The sequence below is a fragment of the Perca flavescens genome, chromosome 13 (assembly GCF_004354835.1).
Source record: "Perca flavescens isolate YP-PL-M2 chromosome 13, PFLA_1.0, whole genome shotgun sequence".
In the NCBI taxonomy this organism is placed as follows: domain Eukaryota; kingdom Metazoa; phylum Chordata; class Actinopteri; order Perciformes; family Percidae; genus Perca; species Perca flavescens.
This window is the reverse complement of record NC_041343.1, coordinates 25,045,561-25,067,158: the sequence shown is the minus strand read 5'-3', so window position 1 is coordinate 25,067,158 and position 21,598 is coordinate 25,045,561. Positions and strand designations below refer to the sequence as shown.

At 39.4% G+C, this 21,598-nt stretch overlaps 1 protein-coding gene across 4 annotated transcripts in view; it reads right to left on the bottom strand.

Annotated features, from left to right (window-relative positions):
• The window catches only part of clip2 (CAP-GLY domain containing linker protein 2), a 42,081-nt gene extending 23,028 nt beyond the window's left edge, over positions 1 to 19,053 (bottom strand). For all 4 annotated transcript variants that reach the window (XM_028595303.1, XM_028595300.1, XM_028595301.1 and 1 more), the window contains exons 1-4: positions 17,879 to 19,053; positions 15,563 to 15,787; positions 6,130 to 6,641; positions 130 to 254 (exon numbers count right to left, since the gene is read on the bottom strand). In XM_028595303.1, the coding sequence (XP_028451104.1) occupies positions 130 to 254; positions 6,130 to 6,641; positions 15,563 to 15,677 (752 nt within the window). In that variant the 5' untranslated portion in view covers positions 15,678 to 15,787; positions 17,879 to 19,053. The remainder of the gene's footprint in view (positions 1 to 129; positions 255 to 6,129; positions 6,642 to 15,562; positions 15,788 to 17,878) is intronic.
• Positions 19,054 to 21,598: the final 2,545 nt, after the last annotated feature.

Genomic DNA, 21,598 nt, shown 5'->3' with positions numbered 1-21,598 from the left:
GGTCAGACAATGTAATTTCATGGACAAACAGATGATAGAACAAAGAACAGTCTTGAAATTGAGTCTTTCCCTTAACAGACATAAAGTGTGTGTGCGTGCGTGCGTGCGTGCGTGCGTGTGTGTGTCTACCTTGTACCAGCCACTGCACCATCATTCTTCCCCAGGGGCTCATCCAGCTCCACCCCACACCATTCACCCTTGGCGAAGTCGGTCTCTCCCATATAGCGTATGACTCCCATCTTAGAGCCTCCCACCTACAACAGAGTAAAAGGTCTTTCAATTATAAAAACAACATGCAGAAAGAAAGACAGTTCAGGAAGTAGTTGTGGAAGAATAACCATTGCTGGTTATTACTTGTCTTAATAAACCTTTATATAGTTTATTTCGTTGGAATAAACATGGTTAAACAAATAGTTCGTCATTTTGTTAAATGCGCTTCTTCGCTTTCTGGAGAAGAGAGGAGAACATCAACACCACTTTAATATCTGTATGGTAGTCTATATCCACGACGTTCCACTTTTGGGATTGCTCCGTTGCCGCCGGAAATTCCACCGTATGTCCTTCTTTTCGGCCCGATATCTGTTACCTTCCCTTTGGTTTGTGCTGGAATTTCGATTTTGATCTCTGCAGGGTAAATCCAGACAGCTAGCTAGACTATCTGTCCAATCTGAGTTTTCTCTCGCACGACTAAAACAACTTTGACACATGTTCCACCAAAACAAGTTCTTTCCCGAGGCTATTTTGCAGCGGCACCGGGGCTCCGTGCAGCATAGAGCGCTGCCCATGACGATTGTGATTGGTTTAAAGCCATGCCAATAAACCAGAGCACGCTTTTCTCCCATCCCGGAATGCTGTGTGGACTAGCCAGACCCTCCTCCGCAGGGCTGTGGAGGAAGGTGTGGCAATGCGAGACTATCTGTAGAGTAAACATGAAACTACTGCTAGCAGCTGGTTAGCTTAGCTTGTCTTAGCTTAGCACAAATATTGGAAACAGGGGGTAACAGCTAGCCTGTTAGTGCTCCCATCTAAGATATAGTCCAGCACACAACCCCCCATAAAAACTCATTTTTGCACATTAGTTTTTGCGTTGGTATTTGTTAACGTTCGACAAAGGCAAGCTTGTCGTCTCCCTGTTTTCAGTATTTGTGCTAAGCTAAGATAGTTAGAAACGCCTGACCAGCTAGTGCCTGTAGCCTTATATTTAACAGAGAGATATGAGAATGATAATGATCCTCTCATCTAACTCTCCCCCCAAAATGTCATAGCATAGCATACTATTTCTCCAGGGCTGTGTATGAAATCACTACCTCGTTCATTTCTCCCAGTATAATACATACTCAGTATACAGACGCAATAAATGACATTTCAGACTGTACTGCCCTACAAAGGCAGAGAGCAGTAACTACAGATAAAAAGTTTAAGTTGTAATGCCTTAACTTTTTAGGGTTTAAATACAGTATTAGGGGACCACTAAGGTCTATATAAAAGCATCCAAAGAGCACCATGTCATGGGACCTTTAAGAAATGTGAACTATGACGGAAGGGGAAATCATTAACCCTTGGCGACATATCTAGGGTGCCATATCTTACAGCATTGTGCTTCCCAGTCAGGAACACTGGTTTCCTAGGAAGATGGTCTGAAATCCACGCCCACTGCCCCTGGGGTCAGCCAACATGCAAAACTGACTAGTATGAATGTCTTTCACACATGGTGACCACATGTATGAGACACAAAAGCTCATCAACATGTACAAACATCCCACTGGTCACAATATTCTTAAATGTCTAAGAGAAAAATCTAGTATAACAGAAACACAATACCAATCCAAGGACAACACACTATAGCCAGAACACATAAGCTTTAATTACATTTGACTACTGATCATTTATTAAAATTGTGTTTTACTCCAAAGAACATTGTGTCCTTTTTGATTCATTTTGTTTGTCTTGTTTCATCCAATCAATATTCCAAAACCAACACAAATATTAAATTTACAATGACATAACAATAAGAAAAGCCGCAAAACTTCACACTTGAAAATCCGGGGCCACTTTATTTTATTTCTTCAAAATATTTGCTGACTTATCATTAAAGCTCTACTTTTATCACCAGCATCTCTACCTTTAACATGGTATTCTTTAATTACATGACTGTAATCCCATTCCCTGGTAGCACTCAAATTAATACGCACAGAATGTACACAATGTGGAAAGTCCATAGAGCATTTTTTTCATTAAATAAATAATTCTATAAATAATAAATTTAATCATTCTAAACATCCATTTAACATATTGCTTTTTTGATAGCCCTGCAAACCTTTGGTGTTCTCTCAATGAGCTTCATGACGTAGTCACCTGAAATGGTTTTCACCTCACAGGTGTGCTTTGTCAGGGTTAATTAGTGGAATTTTTTCCCTTATTAATAAAAAAGCAAAGGGTGGCTACTTTGAAGAATGTAAAATATAAGACATGTTTTCAGTTATTTCACACTTTTTTTTTAAGTACATAATTCCATATGTGTTCATTCATAGTTTTGATGCCTTCAGTGAGAATCTACAATGTAAATAGTCATGGAAATAAAAAGGAAACGCATTGAATGAGAAGGTGTGTCCAAACTTTTGGCCTGTACTGTATGTATGTATGTATGTATGTATGTATGTATGTATGTATGTATGTATGTATGTATGTATGTATGTATGTATATATATATATATATATATATATATATATATATATATATATATATATATATATATATATATATGTATGTATGTATATATATATATATATATATATATATATATATATATATATATATATATGTCAAATGTCTCCCATTCTGTTCCTGAGTTATGGCGTTGTATAATAGCCAGAAAAGTGTTTTTGCAGGACATTATGATCACAATGAAGTTGACCTTTGACCTTGTGGGTATAAAATGTAAATTCAACATCTTATCCTACTAGACCGTTGCAGTTGCTAGTAGCCAAGGAGGACACGGAAAATTTAAAAAAACATGATGGACTCTTCAGAAGAGTTAGTTATCTTTAACTATCAAATTATCTCTAAGTCACCGGATGCCACAATTTTCTGAACGTAGCCATACTGAGAAATACAGAAAGAGTTGTGTGGAGCGGATAGTCTTAATTAGCTTTGTAGCAACTCCTTTGGCAATGGCTTGAATGTAACGGACGTTCATTAATATCAAAAAGTTATGCACTAAAGCTTTAAGTCCAAGTGGACGTTGTTGCCAGATGTAAAGAAATTCCCTCAAGGCATTCTTGAGATATTGCGTTCATGAACTAGGACGAACAGAGAGACGGGCAATCTGAAAACATAATGCCTCTGGCCACGGCTGTCGCCAGAACAGAGGCATAAAAAAGGCCCCATATATAAATACATACTCCTCACTACTGGATTTAGTAGCAGATGGAACTGACCACAAGGACAAAAAAGGGCATGGTGAGTCACTCTTCATCTTTCTATTGTCAAATTAATATTCCACTCCTATGACTTTGTCCATCTCCTAAACCACTGAGGCCAAGAAGCAGTGTGGTGTCAAAAGACATTAAACTGAGATGGTTGGCCATCAGCATGACTGTGTGATGTCTCAGTGACTCAGTGTCAAAGTGCCAGCAGTGCTAAGACAGCCAGTCAGCACAAGCCCCATCTTGGCTCCTGCTATCCTAAGAACATTATACGTGCTTAACATTAGCATGTTAGCACTGTCTTTGTGAGCATGTTAGCATGTAGCTCAAAGCACCGCTGTGTCTCAATACATCCTCACAGAGCCAGTAGCATCAATGTAGACTCTTGGTCTTGTTATATCAGTATAAAAAAGCATGTTATTGTAAGTGAATGAGCATATAATGAAACAGGATAAGCCTGTAAAATCCTGGTTGGTTGTTAACATGGTTGTTTACACGGCTCATACCACATGATATCAGATTTGGGAAGGGAACATTTATTCTTTTATTCTGTTTAAAAAGTCATTTAGACTCCAAGTACACCCAAATGTTATGTGACAATTTCATCGACTAGCGGCCATTGGAGTGGCTTTCAAACTATCCAAATAAACACCAGTCACATTGCGTGCAGCCACTCTGAAAGGAAACTCTCATTTAACCTTTACCAAACTCTATAGTAGCAGAGAGAGAGACGGCCTCTGGTGAAATACTAAAGCCAGCATAGGAGAGGCATTTCTGTGCTTCCTGTGGGTACTCTGACATCAAAGGTGCCAAGGCAAATAGAGTCAGTCATCATGTGTTTAGCCTCTGAGGTTGTCCCTCTGTGGGAAAACATTTCTGCAGTTAAAAATATTCTGAGTACCTCTTTAGGCAATCTCTAGATGGCTGCTATTTAGTCACCGACACACAATCATTGCCAAAGTTTGACCTTAGTTCAACATAACTCCTCTGCAAGAAAGCAGGACTGTGGGGCCAAAGATGCCTCCAGTTCAACTAAATGTGTGTGAAAACTGTGTATCCTACGCTTGCTACTATCACATAATTTAATACCAAGTGAAGGAAAATAGTCTTTGCTTTATGTCCACAATGCGTAATTTGAGTTTCACATTTTGTGCTCGTTTCACAAAATTTTGGGAGGATCAGTTCTATTTCCAACAGCAGAGGAGGGGCGTGACACGACTGGATGGCAGCGCATGCAAGCCATCGCAGTGAGATAGATTACACGGGAGAGGCTTAGGAAATAGATGGATTCACTGATCAATGTGTCAGCAGTGGTCTCTCCTCTCTTAAGTGCTGAAAGTAATCTGGAGTGATTTACGATATTGACCAGGAGGAAGGCATCTTGAGCTCCCAGTTTCAAACTGCACGGCCTCTGATGTAACTATCCCCTGTGCCCATCAGTAAATGGAAAGCAATGTGACCCAGGGCCAATAATTCCATGAAGTGAACACTGTACACTAATAGGGGTCAATAAGAAAATAAGCAAAATGCATATAGAAATGTTTTTCCTGCAGAGGTTTACTTTGACATTTTATATAATCATTATAGACATTTATTTCTTTTGTTGGGTAAGGGTAGACTAAAGCATAAAAAGGTACAATGAATGAAGGCTGCATTCTAGTCATAAACAGAATAAGGAAAAGCAGAACGTTCCTGTGGGGATCAACAACGTTTCACATTACACTGCATTAATCCATCTTTACTGAGGGCTTCATAACACTGTAATTAGCCATCCACTGGGACTCTCACCTAATTACTTTTAGTTCCTATGGATTTTGTTAGTCTCAAATATTTACAGAAAATCAAGTTAAAGAGGACCTATTATGCCATTCCTTATTTTCTGTCATATCTGTATATAATGTTACAATGTCAGATGTTCATATTAAACCTGGCCAAAGCTTAAAATAATGAGGTAAACACATGTTAAAGAAATCCCTGTCAGCAAAACCTCAGATTTCAGACCATTCTGAACACTCCGCTTTCAACTTTTCTACTCTCAGCTCAAGCTGATGTCAACCCATGCCCGATTTCTGAGCTTTTTCGGGAGGCGGGTTTAAAGACTCTGACAGAGTGTCTCAGACAGAGGGTGAATACAGGTGCCGCAGCCATGTGTAGTATGAGAAAAATATAATAATAATAATAATAATAATAATAATATTTTTTTTCAACATTAAAGCATGTAAACATGTTCTAGTAGAAACACAAAATACGAAAATAAACCTGAAAATGAGCATAATAGGGCCACTTTCAACATATTAAATTGTATTTGTCAGATTGGCACGAATAGTGAAATTATTGATATTTAATCATTCACTTTCTGTCGCAGACTTGTTGAGAAGATCAATACCACTCCAATGTTTGTGAAATATGAAGGTAAAGCCAGTGGCCGGTTAGCTTAGCTTAGCATAAAGACTAGGAAACAGCGGGAAACAGCATACCTGCACAGGATCAGCACATATAGACAATGACAGACTGATGATACTCAAGGTTTCCATCATGGCACATGCGTACATTTCCATGACTTTCCCACAAACGTCAGTTGTGAGAAATGTTTTATTTTAACTTGTCAGATTTTTGTGTTGGGAATTACATTTTTTTTTAATTCAACAATGATATTGGATCAGTAGAGGAAACACTGTCTAACAAACCAACAAAATTACTCACCAAAACTCGATCTCCAACTCGAAGATCCTTATCCCCACCTTTCTTAACCGAACCGCTGTCAGACATGTTGGACCCCGACTCGTTGCCCGTTTTCACTGCGCTGTTGAGCAGGGCCAGGCCCTCTCTCAGTGGCACCACCACCCGCTGGCCATGGGGGGCGCCATTGCCGCCCTGCTGAGTCAGATTCTGGGCAGAGAGCGAGTCAGTGGAGTGGCTGTCACTTCCCTCTCCGACCGGCTGTGGGGTGAGCTTCGAGGGTCGCGTGAAGATGCCCTGGAGGGGCTGGCACTCAAAGTAGCGCACGCCGCCCACTGAGCCGTCATTTTTGCCAACTAGGTCATTCAGTATCACGCCTGCCCACTGTCCCGGGGCAAACTGGGTCTCCCCTAGGTAGGCAATAACTCCTAGTTTGACACCGTTGACCCAGACCTGTTCACCCACTGTGTAATCCCCCAAAACCTCGTCGCCCTCTTCAGAGATTTTAGTTGGTGTGGTGGGCTTGAGTGGAGCATCTAGAGAAAAGGAAAAACATGACATATTATATTAAATGTTGTAGAGCAGGAAAAGGTTTCATATAACAAAAGCAACAAAAGCAGGTAAGTGTAGCAAAAAACATGTACATTACTGAAATCAAACTAATGTAGTAAAACGTGCATGGAAATGAGCAGTATGTCTTATTGTAATCACATTCTCTTCACTAAAACCTTTCTTATTGGAAGGTCAAGTAGTAAACACTACAAACATTGTGAGATCCTCCTCATTTAAAGTCCAGCAGAATTGCCTTTACAGCATTCATCCCGTATGATCGCGACATGCCGGCAAAAAGAAAACTGCTTGTGTGGCAGCATCCAGCACAACGGTGCAATTTTTGCAAGATTAGGCGTTTCTCTAATTCCTCCTGAAAAGTGGGTCAGAGAAACTGTGATATCGCCTGTTTGACACATAGATGAGCTGGTTCTCTGTTTCTTTCCACAGCAGCCTGTAAACTGAGCACGGCACTATTAGCACGCGGTCTACTGCACCGCACTGCCAGTAAAAGTCTGTGTTTATCTGTGTGTGTGTGCAGGAATAGTTGGTGCCAGGGCTGTCTCCCCGACACCCTGAGAGAGGGCCTGGGGCTTTGTGGGCCCCAGTGGTTTGTGCTTTATGCCTCAATTGCTGCCATATGTTGTGATGTGAGACACATTCGGCACAAATGCAAATGGGAACAACTTCAAAGGGGTTTTGACTTGATGATACAGTTTGAAAGTTTTTAGGAATGTGCTGCGTCCAGTAGAAAGAGTAGGGGAAAACTGTTGCTGACAATTTTGCTTGGTCCCAAGCGATTATCTTAAAGACAACTACAGTATGCTGCAGGCTTTTAGGAGAGACATTTGAAAAGGTAGTCCAATTGCTTTTGTCTGAATCAGGTGAAATGTTTGTTCTTTGCTGCTGTTCTTGTACTGTTGAACATCATACATACCAACTGACCAAAAGATATTGACAATCAGAGCATAAGAGTACTCAGGTCCCTCATTGATCTGTAATGTGTCAAAGTGAATATCGCACAGAGCAGACTGACATACAGCATTAATATCAGCCATAAGTCACTTTGTGTTTGACCCATATCTGCAGCTGGATTGACAGCTGGATTATGCACTCCATCTAAAGCACCAGAGATGGTTTGGAAATGTACATACAAAACCTTTTCTGCAAACAAGGTAATGGTCAAAAACATTTTTGGCCAAGATTCAGTTTGATTTTTTTGGGGGGGGATTTTATTAAAAAATACCGTTAAACAGCAAATATGGAGAATATATTGGAATACTGTAAATCAGTCTTTAGATCGCCGTCTTTCCTCCTCCTAGGTTCAGATCCACACAAATATCAAACACATTTGAAATTAAAAAGGTAGAGTTCTGATCTTTTGAAGTGGGGTTATATGAGGTACTTCTCCATAGTCAGTGTATCACCTACAGTAGATGGCGGTGGGCACCCCCCAGTTTGGAGAAGCAGGGAGGAGTACTGACTGTATTTCCTCTTTTTACCTTTATTCTCATGGACTACGTGAATGTTTACCAGATTATTTCAATGCTGTACTTCTATGAGGACTTTATGTAGATCTCTTACTGACAATACCTTGTTTCTCTCCGACATGACGCACAATGTAACCAATTTGACAGTTAGCCTATAACTTTTTGGAATCCAGTTTTCTTGTTACTGTACTAGTTAATGTTTTACAATAATTGTTGGTCTAACTCTTGTTCATAGAATCTCATTGCTTTCTTGTTTTTACTAAATATAAATTTCATTTCTTGTCCAATTCGGTTTTCATTTAAAATTTTTGGCATGTTCAGGCCTTTTATTTGATAGGACAAGTTAGACATGAAAGGGGAGAGAGAGGGGGAAGGACATACAGTAAAGGGCCGCAGGTTGGAACCGAACCCGCAGCCGCTGCGGCAAGGACTAAGCCTCTGTATATGGGCCTGCTGCGCAAAGGAAATCTGTCATCTTCAACATTTGTGTGAAGTGTGTTTTCTCTTACTGCACAGCTGTACACAGGTCTACATGCACAGTGATATACAACAATACTTTTTCTTTTTTTGTTCTTTTTTAAAACACATGTTATCCTGGCCAACGTTTCAAACCTGAGCTAACCCATGATTTTGGGTTGCTGAGGCAACAGCAGAGTGAGGGCAAAAGGATCCTCGGCAGAAGGAAGACTGGAAACACAGCCCTTACTTTCACCATTGTGCTTGGCCACCTCCCACCACCATCTGAATCCAACTATTCATCAGCTCTGCACAATGAAACCTCCACAGCTTCCTCTCGGCCCTCCTCCTCCACCCCCCAATTATCCCCCCATCTCTCCCTACTTTGGTTACACACATACACACACCTCTTTCTCTGGCCTCTTTAACTCTGCATATTTATGATCATTTCACACAGTGGCTATCATCTTGTTCTTTTTGTTTTAAATTGGACTTATCAAGACTGATATTGTGTTGCTGTCTGCAGCAGTGCTCGTGGCAGCTGTGCGAGGCCAAGCAGCACAGACACTAACAGATGGAGGGGGTTGAGCTTGAAGGATTTTGACTGTTGGTCACTGTTTTTGACCAAAGTGCCATGTCCTACATTTAAGAGAAAAATACAAACCTTTAAAATGTTTTATATGTGGTGTTATTATCTCTTTAAATGACCAATTTATCATATTGAGGGCAAACCTTCAGTATTTGGTTGATTTAGCTTAATGCTGCCAAGTTACAGGAGGAGATTTGTCACTTTATAGGCATGAGCTCTGTGTCATTATTTACCTTCTTTGACATTCAGTTAAGGGGTTAGTTACTCTATAACCATTTAACCTTGCTCATGGTGTTTTCTAACAAAGCATGCCATCGCTGTCTTTAAAGAGGACAGAAACCAGTGTTTTCAGTAGTTTGGTGCTTCAGATAAATAGCTCCACTATTCCGTGAGTGAATTTGCCATTAGTAACATTATTTAGAAGGACTGTACTGTACCTGGTAATCCACTGTTTAACAACTGAAAAAATAACTATTTTGGGATCCACCCAAAGGACTGAAAACATCAGATGTGAAAATCAATTGTGTATTTGGGTGTGTCTTATGTGCTTGCTCTCCCTTTAATATCACTGGGTGTGTCAGACCATTGTGAGCGATGCTGCAAATAAAGGAGCAGAACTGAATAATGCAATGTCCATATCGCATTTACAGGACTGTTGCATCACTGTGATAGAGTCCCATGATTTAGTAGGTATTTAATATATAGATATTTCCTTATTTTGATTTTTTTATGCCCGAAAATTCAGAATATTCAAATTTAAATCTTGAAATACAATTCAAAATAACATGATAGGTTTTATCCATGACTATATGCATCTACCTCTCTGCCATCTTTCCAGGCTCTTTCTGTTATTTCCCTGCAAGCGTTCATCTAAAGCTGCTCTAATCAATACATATAACCCCTCATCAAAGAGATAATTTGCTGATTTTAATCCAGCTCTGTGTCATGGCAGTGTTGCCAGTGTGTTTAGATTAACGGTGTGCGCCTTTCCTCCATGGTGCCAATGCACGGAGCTTGAAACAGCCGAGGTCTGCTGAAATCCGCCAGATGCCGGGAAATGCCCACACAAAGATGACACAGAGCTGGATTGAAATATAAGTATCCCTTTAAGTACAGTACGGCAAACGTGTTGATCTTTTTTATGTTGTTAAAGTTCATAGTAAAGCTTCACTAATCAATATTCTTATACAGAGAAATAAAAGCCAACGCTACTGTTCCCGTCATCACTACGGAGAGTTTTAACATCTTTCATTGTTTTGGTTTTACAGCTGCAACTTTACTGTCTTAGTTCGATCTCACCGCCCTCATCGCCCCTGCTACAAGCAGGCAGCTGTTTTCACTGAAAAAGTTAAGCTAGCTATTAAGCATAGTTTAGCATTTAGCCGCTAAAGAGCCAGATGTTTTTCTCAGGAGTTAGTGGAAAACAAAACAGAGCTGAAAAGAGGGTGAATGTTGGACATTCATCCTGTGGCTGGAAACACGACCCAAAATACATGCTAATATTGCTCAATGTCTACTGGATGTGTAAATGGGCAACTCTTTGCTAACACATTACATCTATATAGGGTGTTCATGTCCTAATGATGCTTGTTGCGCTGCCATTACATTTTTATTTTATTTTTTTTAATTAATGCAGGTTTAAAGCACAAATGACAAACACACACAAAAACTAGTGGAATTACAGACTGATGGCATTTGAGGTGCAGTAAGTGTATACTGTCTGAGGACTGGGTACTGGGTGAAACCTGCTTCCGTGGTCATAGGAGACGTGGCATCAGGAGCGGTGGCACAGCTCTGTTATTTTCACATGAAAAGCAGTTAGAAGGAAGGCTCAGATACGTTCCTCTATTCGCTCATTGACAACGGCTTCTTCCAAAGGGTGAAACAGTTCTTTAAATTCAGCAAAGTAAACTCTGCCAAATTGCGACACAGTGGCCCCTTCTCACAATCTTCCCAGATAAAACCAACAAACAGGGGGTTGAGATGTGGAGTACGAAGCCAGGTCAGTGTTTAGACTATCTGGGGCAGGAAACTAATCCCTCCATCTACTATCTGAGGCCTCAGTATTGTCCCACAGACATCTTATTAGTGTTAATAGCCACCTTGAGTTAACAAGAGGGATATAACTGAACAGAATACACCAAGCATGATAATGAGGGGTACAAGGCATCCTCCTATTAAAAACAGGAAGGTTGACTAACTGACCAGCTGACAGAGACACCAGAATTGTCACCTATGAAATTAACTAGTGTTCAAAAAAGGCTCCTGTGTGATCTAGGTGCTCTTTGAGTATTGGACAGACCTGTTCTCAGCTACCCTACATGATTTCTGAAGTGCAGATTGATGGACTGCCACAAATTGTAAGGTTTGATTTAAATGTATGGCAAGTGAACATATTAAAGATTAACATAATTTACAATAAATATATCTGCAATGCGTCCATGAATAGTAAAACCTTTAATTTAAAAAGATTGACATGTTAATTAAGCTTTAGAGGTACTGGTAGGAGGATGTTTTCAACCTGGTCTTTATGCTATGCTAACTGGCTGCTGGCTCCAGCGTTATATTTAAAGTGCATACATGAGAGTGATATCAATCTTCTTATCTAATTCGCAAGAAAGCGAATAAGCAGATTTTACACTGTTTCTAATTATATTTTGACTAGTAACAATGAACCTGTAATTCAGACTTGACTCAATTCTTTAAAGAGTCAAGATATGTTCAATGTAGTTCTGACTAGACAAAATTTATATTAGATAACTTTCATTCAGCACATTTAGATAGAAGATATCTTAATTATATTTTTGGACATCTAAAAGTCTACTCTGAAAAGATATCTGAAAATGGCGTTGGACTTATCTTGAATTTAATTTTGATCTTGACGTTAATAACAGTCCTAATTTCTTTTAAAATATCTAGAAAGATATTTGGATATGATTTAAAAAAAAATATATATATATTTTGGCCATCTACAAATACATTGCCATTAGTAATAAGTGAATTGTGAATATCTGAAAGGTCAATCTCATTAGTCTAATGCAGTAAATGATACAACAGTGTGATGATGTATATGATATCATTGTAGATTTCTCAAAAATTGAAATGACATGCAGAAAGCACAACATTAGAAAAGGAAAAAATGCTACATGCATCATGATTGTATGCATTTTTTGTGTTTGGGATAAACAGGATGTGAGCAAACTAATGAGTTTGTGTGTGGTAGAAACAAACTGTTTAAACCAGAGGCAGGAATTTAGACGAGCACTTCAAATTAGGACAGGTACCTAACAGCTGACAGACAGCATTAAGGGATTAGCTGGTAATGGCTGAGTTCAGGATAATTTAAGATACAGTTTGAGTTGTTCTGCCTTTCACAGAGAGAGAAACAAAAATGACCTCCAGGCCAAACACAAACTTGGATAGATAAATAAATGCCATTTTTGTTACTCTCTTTCACAATGCTAATAAATGGCTTTAACAAACCAGGGAAAAGAATTTGCTTATTATGCTATAGAGATGTGTTTTAGATGTCCCTGTCACCTACAAATTACGTTCCTACACAACAGAATGTATTTTTTTAATTACGTTTCGAGGGAAACATATTTTCTCTTGGGTTACGTTTGTTTTTTACTTTTCTGATTAAAGTGAGGAATGTCGGTTTGGATAAATGGGTCAAACAAACAGGACTTTTGTCGAGGAGAAGGCTTTCCTATGCTGTCCTATGTGATACCAAAACGTTGACTATTTATTTAACATACATACTTAACAAGGACCCCAGGAAGAGTAGAGTCACACGTGTGCTTCTAATGGGTATCCTTAAATAAACTAAACTTACATCACATATGAAACATACTTAACTTGTAACAAACTTATTTTAACCCAAACCACAGTCTTTGCCTAAACCTAACCAAGTCGTTTTATTTCAGTTCACAACATTCTGTTCTTAACCACGTGTTTAAAACTGCGACCGTTTCACAACGTGCGCCTGTTGCTGGTCTGAAGATGTGTCGAAACAAACGTACTCTGGGAGAAAATACGTTTCCCTCAAAACGTAATTGAGAATTCAGTTTAATTGTACGTGAACATAATTTGTAGGAGACAGGGGTGCATTTTGAACATTCTAACTGCTTTTCAGCGTAAAATACTATTTTGGACTGGTATTTGTATCTTATTATTTTACTAGATCCAAACCTATTCAATTGTCAAAGTAATAATATAGCTTGTAATAAATAGTATTTTTTTTTTTTTTTTTTAAGAAGTTAAAGCTCCTTCTTATTTAAGAACTTTCTATCTATGCATGAACAATTATGAACTGGAGTAGGATAGAAGTCAATGAGTTTAATGCTATTCTATCTAGCTTAGGTTGGCCACTTTGATAGTAAAAACTAAGAGAACTATATTAACATAATATTAAATAAAATGCTGACAGTGCACTGGAGTAATTATAAACAGTGTACGTTTCAGTAAATGAAACCCTTCCTGTGTTGGAACAACTTACATAGCAACTTCTTCCCTCGCTCCCATAACATTCCACAGTTACCATGAACCATGACACACTTGTAGCTGCCTCCCGTACACTCTGATGCTAATGAGAAACAAGCGTACTATCAGCCAAAGAGGGCTGGCTAATCTTCTGTTGTGTTCACTTAGTTTGGTTTCTGCTAAATTACAGCTTCACTCCCAGCTTTAACATACTGTATGCATGTGAAGCTGGTGGGATCGGGCTGTCGTGTGAGCTAAAGCCGGGGAGGATAAACAGTGTGGCTGCATTTAAGAGTGAGAACAGCTGTGATTACTTTTTGCAGGCAGGGGTTGTCATTTGGATGAGTGTTTTTCAGACTTCGTGAGTAGTCAGTTTTCAGTAGCTGCAATGTCAAAGTTGTAAAAGTCACATGTCCACATTTCACCTTTTCATTTTTAGATTTCTGATCAAGGATAAGGCTAGCGATATTCTATATTTTTGTTATTGGCAATAAATACTATTAAGAGACAAATGCCTGGGCGTTAGTTCGTCTCCCAATACTTTACGGCTTTCCTAATAAAGGAAGATGTCAGCCAGTGTAACAGTGGGGCTCATTGATGTGTTTTTAATAGTGTTTGGACAATGATGGAGCTCTCACATACAGTATATAACAAGATATATCAAAACCTGGCTCCACATAAAATCAAATGCTGTGTTTTGGTGCTGTGGTTCATGAAAACATATTTCCCTAAATGTTATGAAAAATCCTTATTGTAAAGGTATTTTTCGGTATGTCTTCTTCCATTTCCCCCCAAAAGTGCTATCTGAATATAATTAATCAGCTTTTTAGCAAATACATTCTAAATTTGTTAAAGGAGACGTATCATGATCATTTTCAGGTTCATACCTGTATTTTGGGTTTCTACTAGAACATGTTTACACGTTTGTACACGTTATTTTCCCCCATACTGTCTGTCTGAATATACCTGTATTCACCCTCGGTCTGAAACGTTCCGTTTTAGCGCCTGTCTCTTTAAGCTCCCCTCCTGAAAAAGCCCATTATGCTCCGATTGGCTTGCGAGAAAAATATGACGCACCTTTGCAAAGGTTGTTCTCAAGCTGTGGGGGGAGATTGGGGGGGGGGGGGGGGGGTATATTCTAATGAGCCTGCATGTGACATAGGAAGCCAAATTTGAATTGCTTGTTGAATCCCATGTTTTCTGATCCAGGCAGCCCACAAAAAAAACTGACTGGGTTGTCTTATTTCAGTTTGTGGGTTAGTGAGCACTCCAGCTACTCAAATGTATGTGCACTAGCACTGAAAAAGTGAGTTTTTAATATGTCCCCTTTAAAGCTGCAACAAGCTTTAGACACAACTCTGATATATTATCATCTTAAGTTAATATGCCACGCAACATGTTAGGAAACATGCTTATTTACACATCCAATAGACAGAGCAACATTAGCATTTATTTGGAGTAGTGTTTCTGGCCACCTCAAGTAAGGTGTTATATTCACCCACCCAGTGGGGAGCAATAGGGGCATATTTGAAACACTGGCCAAGTTGGATGAAGTTTGAGTCTAAAGTCTCTCTGGCTCAATATATAAATGCATATACATCTATATAAATATACATTATTTTAAATGGAGAGAGTGTGGCACCCATTCAAACTGCCAAAAGCTAAAAAGAAAAAAAGTTGCATTGGAGATCTTCCAATAAATACGCTGGAAGATTAAGCTTAAGACAACACTTCCCAGCTTGTGTGTGCGTGTAATCTAATGCAGATGTGCTCTACTGAGTCATTAACACAAATAAATGGTCTAAGCCACTTCCGGTGATGAGAAGAAATAGCTGGAAGAAAAAAAATTGCCTATATTTTTTCAAGGGGTCAGAAGGAGGAAGTTACTTACTGTCTCTAGGGACAAGAGGGCTGGAGGTTCCTCCCGCTGAGGTCCTTCCCACTGGGCTGGAATGCTTGGGTCCCCGGCCAGGGATTTTCAGTCCACTGGACTTGAGCATATTCATTCTAAGGAAACAAGGAGACGGCCAGGACCTGAGAGCTCCTCCCTGGGTGATGAAGGCTTGTGGATCAGTCACTAGATGTGGCAGTGGTGGCTGTCGCTCTCCATGTTTAGCTGTTGGGATAAATATAGGAACAGTTAAGAGAAATAATAGGTAAATAAGCACAAGGGCATGCTTATGTGTCTCGCCCAGCCTCCAAATCTGTATGAATGGACCAGACTGTTGAAGTAGAACAACTCACAACTGGTTTTCACAGGAACAGGAGTTTACGAGATGACAGGGAGCAGGAAATGTGTAGCTGTTTGTACAGCAGAACAAGTTATTTTTCCAAAGGTGGTCAAACATTTGTTGAAATGTCTTATCTTACCATGACTTGAATATGTTATGCATACTTTAGATCTGTGCAGGGATTCATAGTTTAGTGCAGCAACATGGGGGTCAGGACCCACTGAGGAGTCACTAGATAAATCTGAGGGGTCATTATCGATAAAAAAGAAAGAAAAAGTGCATTTCTTCTGACTTGTATTCTAATTTTTTTCTTGTGGAATTCTTGGTACTTCTTCCTTTTCAGGCTTCTCATGTCATAATATAGGCCATAAACCGTGACAAGGGGTTGCCAGTCATAGGAAAATATTGGGAGCCGCAGACAGAAGAAACGATTGTGATTTTTTTGTTTTGTTTACAGTATGCAGCTTTCATTTATATTTCTGGTCTTCATCCTACTTTACACTCAAATATACTGACAAAAAGTAAGAAATAATCATATTGGGATTTGTTTACATTCAGGAGTCTGAAATGTTCCAATATACCATGCTTAAGTGGCACCGATAATGTCAGAAGCTTCACTGGTAACGGTGACAGAAAAATATCCAAGCACTTTGGCCTTATTTCTGGCTACAAGTATGTTCACATTTGTGTTGTCGGCTGCTCATTATGACAAACCTATGTATATGTAGAAATAAATGAGAAGTAGGCACTAATCCCAAATTGTAATCCCACTACTACACTGCTGCTGTAGTGCCCCTGAGCAAGGCAAGGAGCCAACTTCCTTAATGAACAACCAAACACTGTAGTGGCACAGCGAAACACTTACAGCTCAAGAAGCTGACAGTTGAAAGCTGACATGTTTTAAGTTCAGTTGTTCTTTGTTCCAGTTATATTTACCTCTGTCAATGTCTGTTTTTGACAATTTTTAACATAGGTTTTATCCAGGTTAATAATAAACCTTTATTTATCCAGGTAAATTGATTGAGAACAAATTCTCATTTGCAACAACGACCTGTAGTCCTAGTATGCATGTCTTTATGGTGGGAAGAAACCGGAGCACCCGGAGGAAACCCACGCAAACACGAGAACATACAAACTCCACACAGAAAGGCCCGGAACGACCTGGACTCGAACCCAGAACCTTCTTGCTGTGAGGAAAAAGTGCTAACCACTGAACCGCCGGTTATCTATTTAACACCTGGCAATCTAACAGTAACATTTAAAAGTAGCATTGTAGTATTTACAATAAGCCTATTAGTATTGTGATAATCGTTACCTATGTCACAGTAAACTCAGCATTAATAATAACACCCCATTGCTTCATACATTCGTTCATGGTCAACTTATCAATTTAATAATATGCCTGATAGTTAATGTAGGCCGGTGCCCAGGTGCAGCATAGCCTACAAATCCAAGGGCCATTAAGAAGATATAATGCTGTTATAGCTACAATAAACAACACACATCTGGTTGAGGTTTTAAACTACACAGGGGAAAAACAAGCAGACTCCAGGCATAGCTATAGTTAAATCCTACATAGGCCTAATATTTACACTCGGCTCATCCAGATGATAAAAAAAGGCATTTTCATTGTAGAGCAATCAATCCAATAAACCTGTCGAGAATGATGGTTTTCCTGTAAGTGAAGTCAAAAATAAGGCCCTTGAGTGTCGACTGCTGGGATTTTCATATCTTATCCGAGGCTTTTCTTCATATGGGCCTGAATTAATTTTCCAATCGACACCTGATTTGAAGGGAAACAGGATGAAAGCTTTGGGATGATAATGCGCACCTCAACAAAATGTAACACAACGCCAGTTTGATCCATTGTTGTAGCTACTGCGGCAACGTGGTCCAGACTGCCCTTCACTTATTAAACCCCGAGTTCATAGCAGCAAAAATGACATTAAAGCACATCAATACAGGAAAATACTCACATTTCTATGCGAAATTGGAGCGTCCGAAGGGGTGTCCGACAACCGGCCAACTTTCAATTTTCTTGCCAGAAGAGAGGGACTAGTGGTTGCCACTCCCTGGGATGCAAATATGGATGCTGAGCAGAAACTGAAAGGGAGAGTCAGCGTGGATCAGTGGATGATGGCAACAACTGCACGGTGTCAGCAATAGACCCGGTGATGGCTTAGCAGTTAGCCTGCCGGTTCATTTTTTTTTCAGGAAGATAGCTGAAGCGGCTACCAAAGAGCAAAGATAATCGACATGTATACCGCTGTTTAAGTGTAGCCGAACACTGGCACACAGGTCCTTACGGTTCCCGAAAAGAAACGCAGCATCAGCAACACTCAAAATCAACTTTTCTCTTGTCTGGCTCTGATTAAACAAGCTAACAGTCTCAGTCTGGTCTCCCTGATAATCGGCTATTTTTTTCCGGCCCGTTCTCACTCTTGTCGGTGTTCCCACAGTGGTATGGATATGTTGGGTTAGCACAGCCTCCCTCTGACTCAACCCACCGGCTAGACTGAACAAAGGGGCTGGGAAGCAGAGCCTCCTGGGGGAAAGATGAGAGTAAACTAAAGTCTAGCTCATCTCCGTGACGTTCTCCGTTTAAAAGGAAGGGGATTTAAACTGGCCCGTCTTTATCGGTTCCATATACATGACTCAAAACGCATGACTCAATGCCATTTCCAAACATTGGTACTACGGTTGTTGTTCGGCATCAATACAATCTACAAAATAACGGTTTTCGACATAATATACCACATTTATGACACGGCTCCCAGTGTTCTTTATCCGCCTTTGACAATGCATCTTCAAATGGAAAACATCTGTCGTGCCAGTAATTAAAGTCAACATTTTACACGAATGCAGTGCTGTTTGAAACACCTTGCGTATGCCGAACTGAAAACTGGTTACTAATGTTTCCTTACAAGGTCTTGATTCACAAAAAGTGCTCGTACATTCGTTAATAAGTAATGAAACATTAAATAGCGAAACTTCTAATTCAAGTTTGGTGTAGGGTTCTCTTTGAGCTCGAGCACAGGCAAACTGACAGCTATAACAGGCAGATTTGAGAAGATATCTGAAACATAATGAATGCATGGAAGAATGATAGAGCTAATTTAGCGGTTTAAACTCAATGTCCACTGTCAACACGTGAATCCATTTAAACGCGTGGGCGATTCATTCTCATATTTCTCTGATGTGTCTGTGGTGGGTGGGGTCAAAACCTTAAAATGGATGTATGGATCATATCGCCTTTTCCGGCTCATTTTAAAACGTTCGGATTGGTCAGTGGAATGAAAACGTCCACACTGAGAAACACTGCGATTGGTCAGCTTGTCTTCTACTGGGAGTGCCACTGCCCCAGTTTGACAGCTGTACCGCGAAATAGAGACCTCTACTGCTTCACTGCACACACAGTGATCTAGTCCATATTCTTCACTGTTTTGATGTAAAAACGTAAAAATTTTATTCTTGGGTTATTTGCCTTACAATATGCTTTGCACATTTGTTCTAGCTTTGTAGCCTATGTTGATATTCATCTACTTATTTTAAGTAAAGGAACATTTCCAAATGTTTGAGAAATATGGATTTGGTTTCTTGCTGAGAGTTAGATAAAAGATAGCTAGCCTACTACTCTCTCACTGGCAGTTGAAAATGAAGTTTTAGCCAGCAGCCAGTTAGCTTAGCTTAGCTTAGCTATGATTGAGCATATGGTACAAACTTGAAACAGCTAGAATGGATCTCTCCAAAAGGGACAAAATCCACCTACCAGCACATCTTAAGCTTATTAAAATACATTGTCTATGTTGTTTATTTAACTCCTACGAAAACCAAAGTGTAGGTCTATGATGTGTTAAAGGTGAACCCACAGATAATCTAACTATGCAGTTCCCCTCAGCTCTACAGAGGAATTAAGCATTTTTCAGCTCATTTGGTTAAGTCTCACTTCTCTTATAAACCCTATTTCCAGCCACAGGATGTTGCTATTTTCAGCAAAAAAAACTTAGCAACTATAACTGTATGCCTACATTCAGAGACACAATAACATGAATGTTAATGTTGCTTCATGTCTCCTAGATATGGTATCCAGTACTAAACATATTTAATAGTGTACAGTGAAGTACATTACAGTACAGCTGGTACAACTTGGCACTTATTGCTGGTCATATCCATAAAGTCCATTTGGCTGCCGGAGGAGGGAACACAGAGGCCTTCTAACAATGTCCCACCACAATCTCATACATCCTCTCAGGTGGCGACAATATAGCCTATATTATACCCCACTCTCAAATGTAGCAGGGATGACTACAGTTGCAATCTTGGTACTTGGAAACAATACACTTCTGGACAAATAAAAGAACAGATTTGTAGGAAGGTCAATGAGAGTGAAGGAACTTGTTAACCAAATGTATATAAATGTGTATGTAGGTTGTTACAAAATAACTCTCAAGCAGCTGTTAATTGTTGAAATGTTGCAGTTTTCTCTATTGGCCACTAGAGGTCTCTCCAGTTCTATATTAAGTCTACTGTGTGAGCCTTATCTATGGACAGGATTTCTGCACTAAACTACAGCAGAATGTGTGTTTTGGCACACCTGAAGTTAATGTGAGTAGTTAGATGAAATGGTTGTAGCTTGGAGTCCGCAGTGCACATCTGATGCTAATGTGGATGATTAAACATGGGAAAAAATGAACCCATTTACAATACAAACCAACTAAGCCTTATACTTCCAGAAAACATTGTTTCCTCATTGCTATGCTACTGTTACACAACACAGCAGGCTTTAATGCTACACATTAAGTCTACAGTATGTGTTACATGTTTAAACATTTTAGTAAATTGATTCAACAAATCTCAGATATTTTCATATTAAAGTTATAGTGCGTAGTTTCTGTCTCCCCCATGAGGAATTCTAAGGAATGACAACAAAACTGGACGACACAATCTTCTGAACATAGCCACACTGAGAAATACAGAGAGAGTTGTGTGGAGCTGATAGTCTTAATTAGCTTTGTTACAACTCCTTTGGCAATGGCTTGAATGTAACGGACGTTCATTATTAAACAGTTTCGCACTAAAGCTTTAATATATTTCCATTTTGCTGGGCGTATTTGCTGAGTGTTGAATGTTTTCGCTGATAGCATGAAAACAACAAGATGTCACTAGCCTAATTGTTAATTATTTTCTAACTTTTCAAATGACATCATCATCCAAAACAATGTCACAGGATTAAGACTAACAAATAGCCCATATAAAAGAAATGTGAACTTACCTGGCTGCAATTCTTTCTATTCAAATAATTGTATCCAGTGTGTGTGTGTGTGTGTGTGTGTGTGTGTGTGTGTGTGTTGGGATGTGTGACTCCAACATCAGAGGAGTCCTGTAAAGTCACCGGCTATAAAGTGAAATTTGTTGTTTGTGTGTCAAAATATTTTTCAGCAAGCTGTTTTTCTAAGTGGAGGAGATTTACACTGTAATATTACAAGAAAACAAAATAAAGTAGTAAATATCTCAGAATAAAACACAGTGTTGTTGATCAATTGTATATTTCTGGGCCCTTTTAGTTTTGTCCTGTTCTTTATCAACAGATATCATCATCATTTAAGTCCAGAAAGTGCCTTAACCCACCACCCAGCACTCTGCTTCGCTCTCTTAAAGTGCTCATATTATGCTTTTTGGCTTTTTCCCTTTCCTTT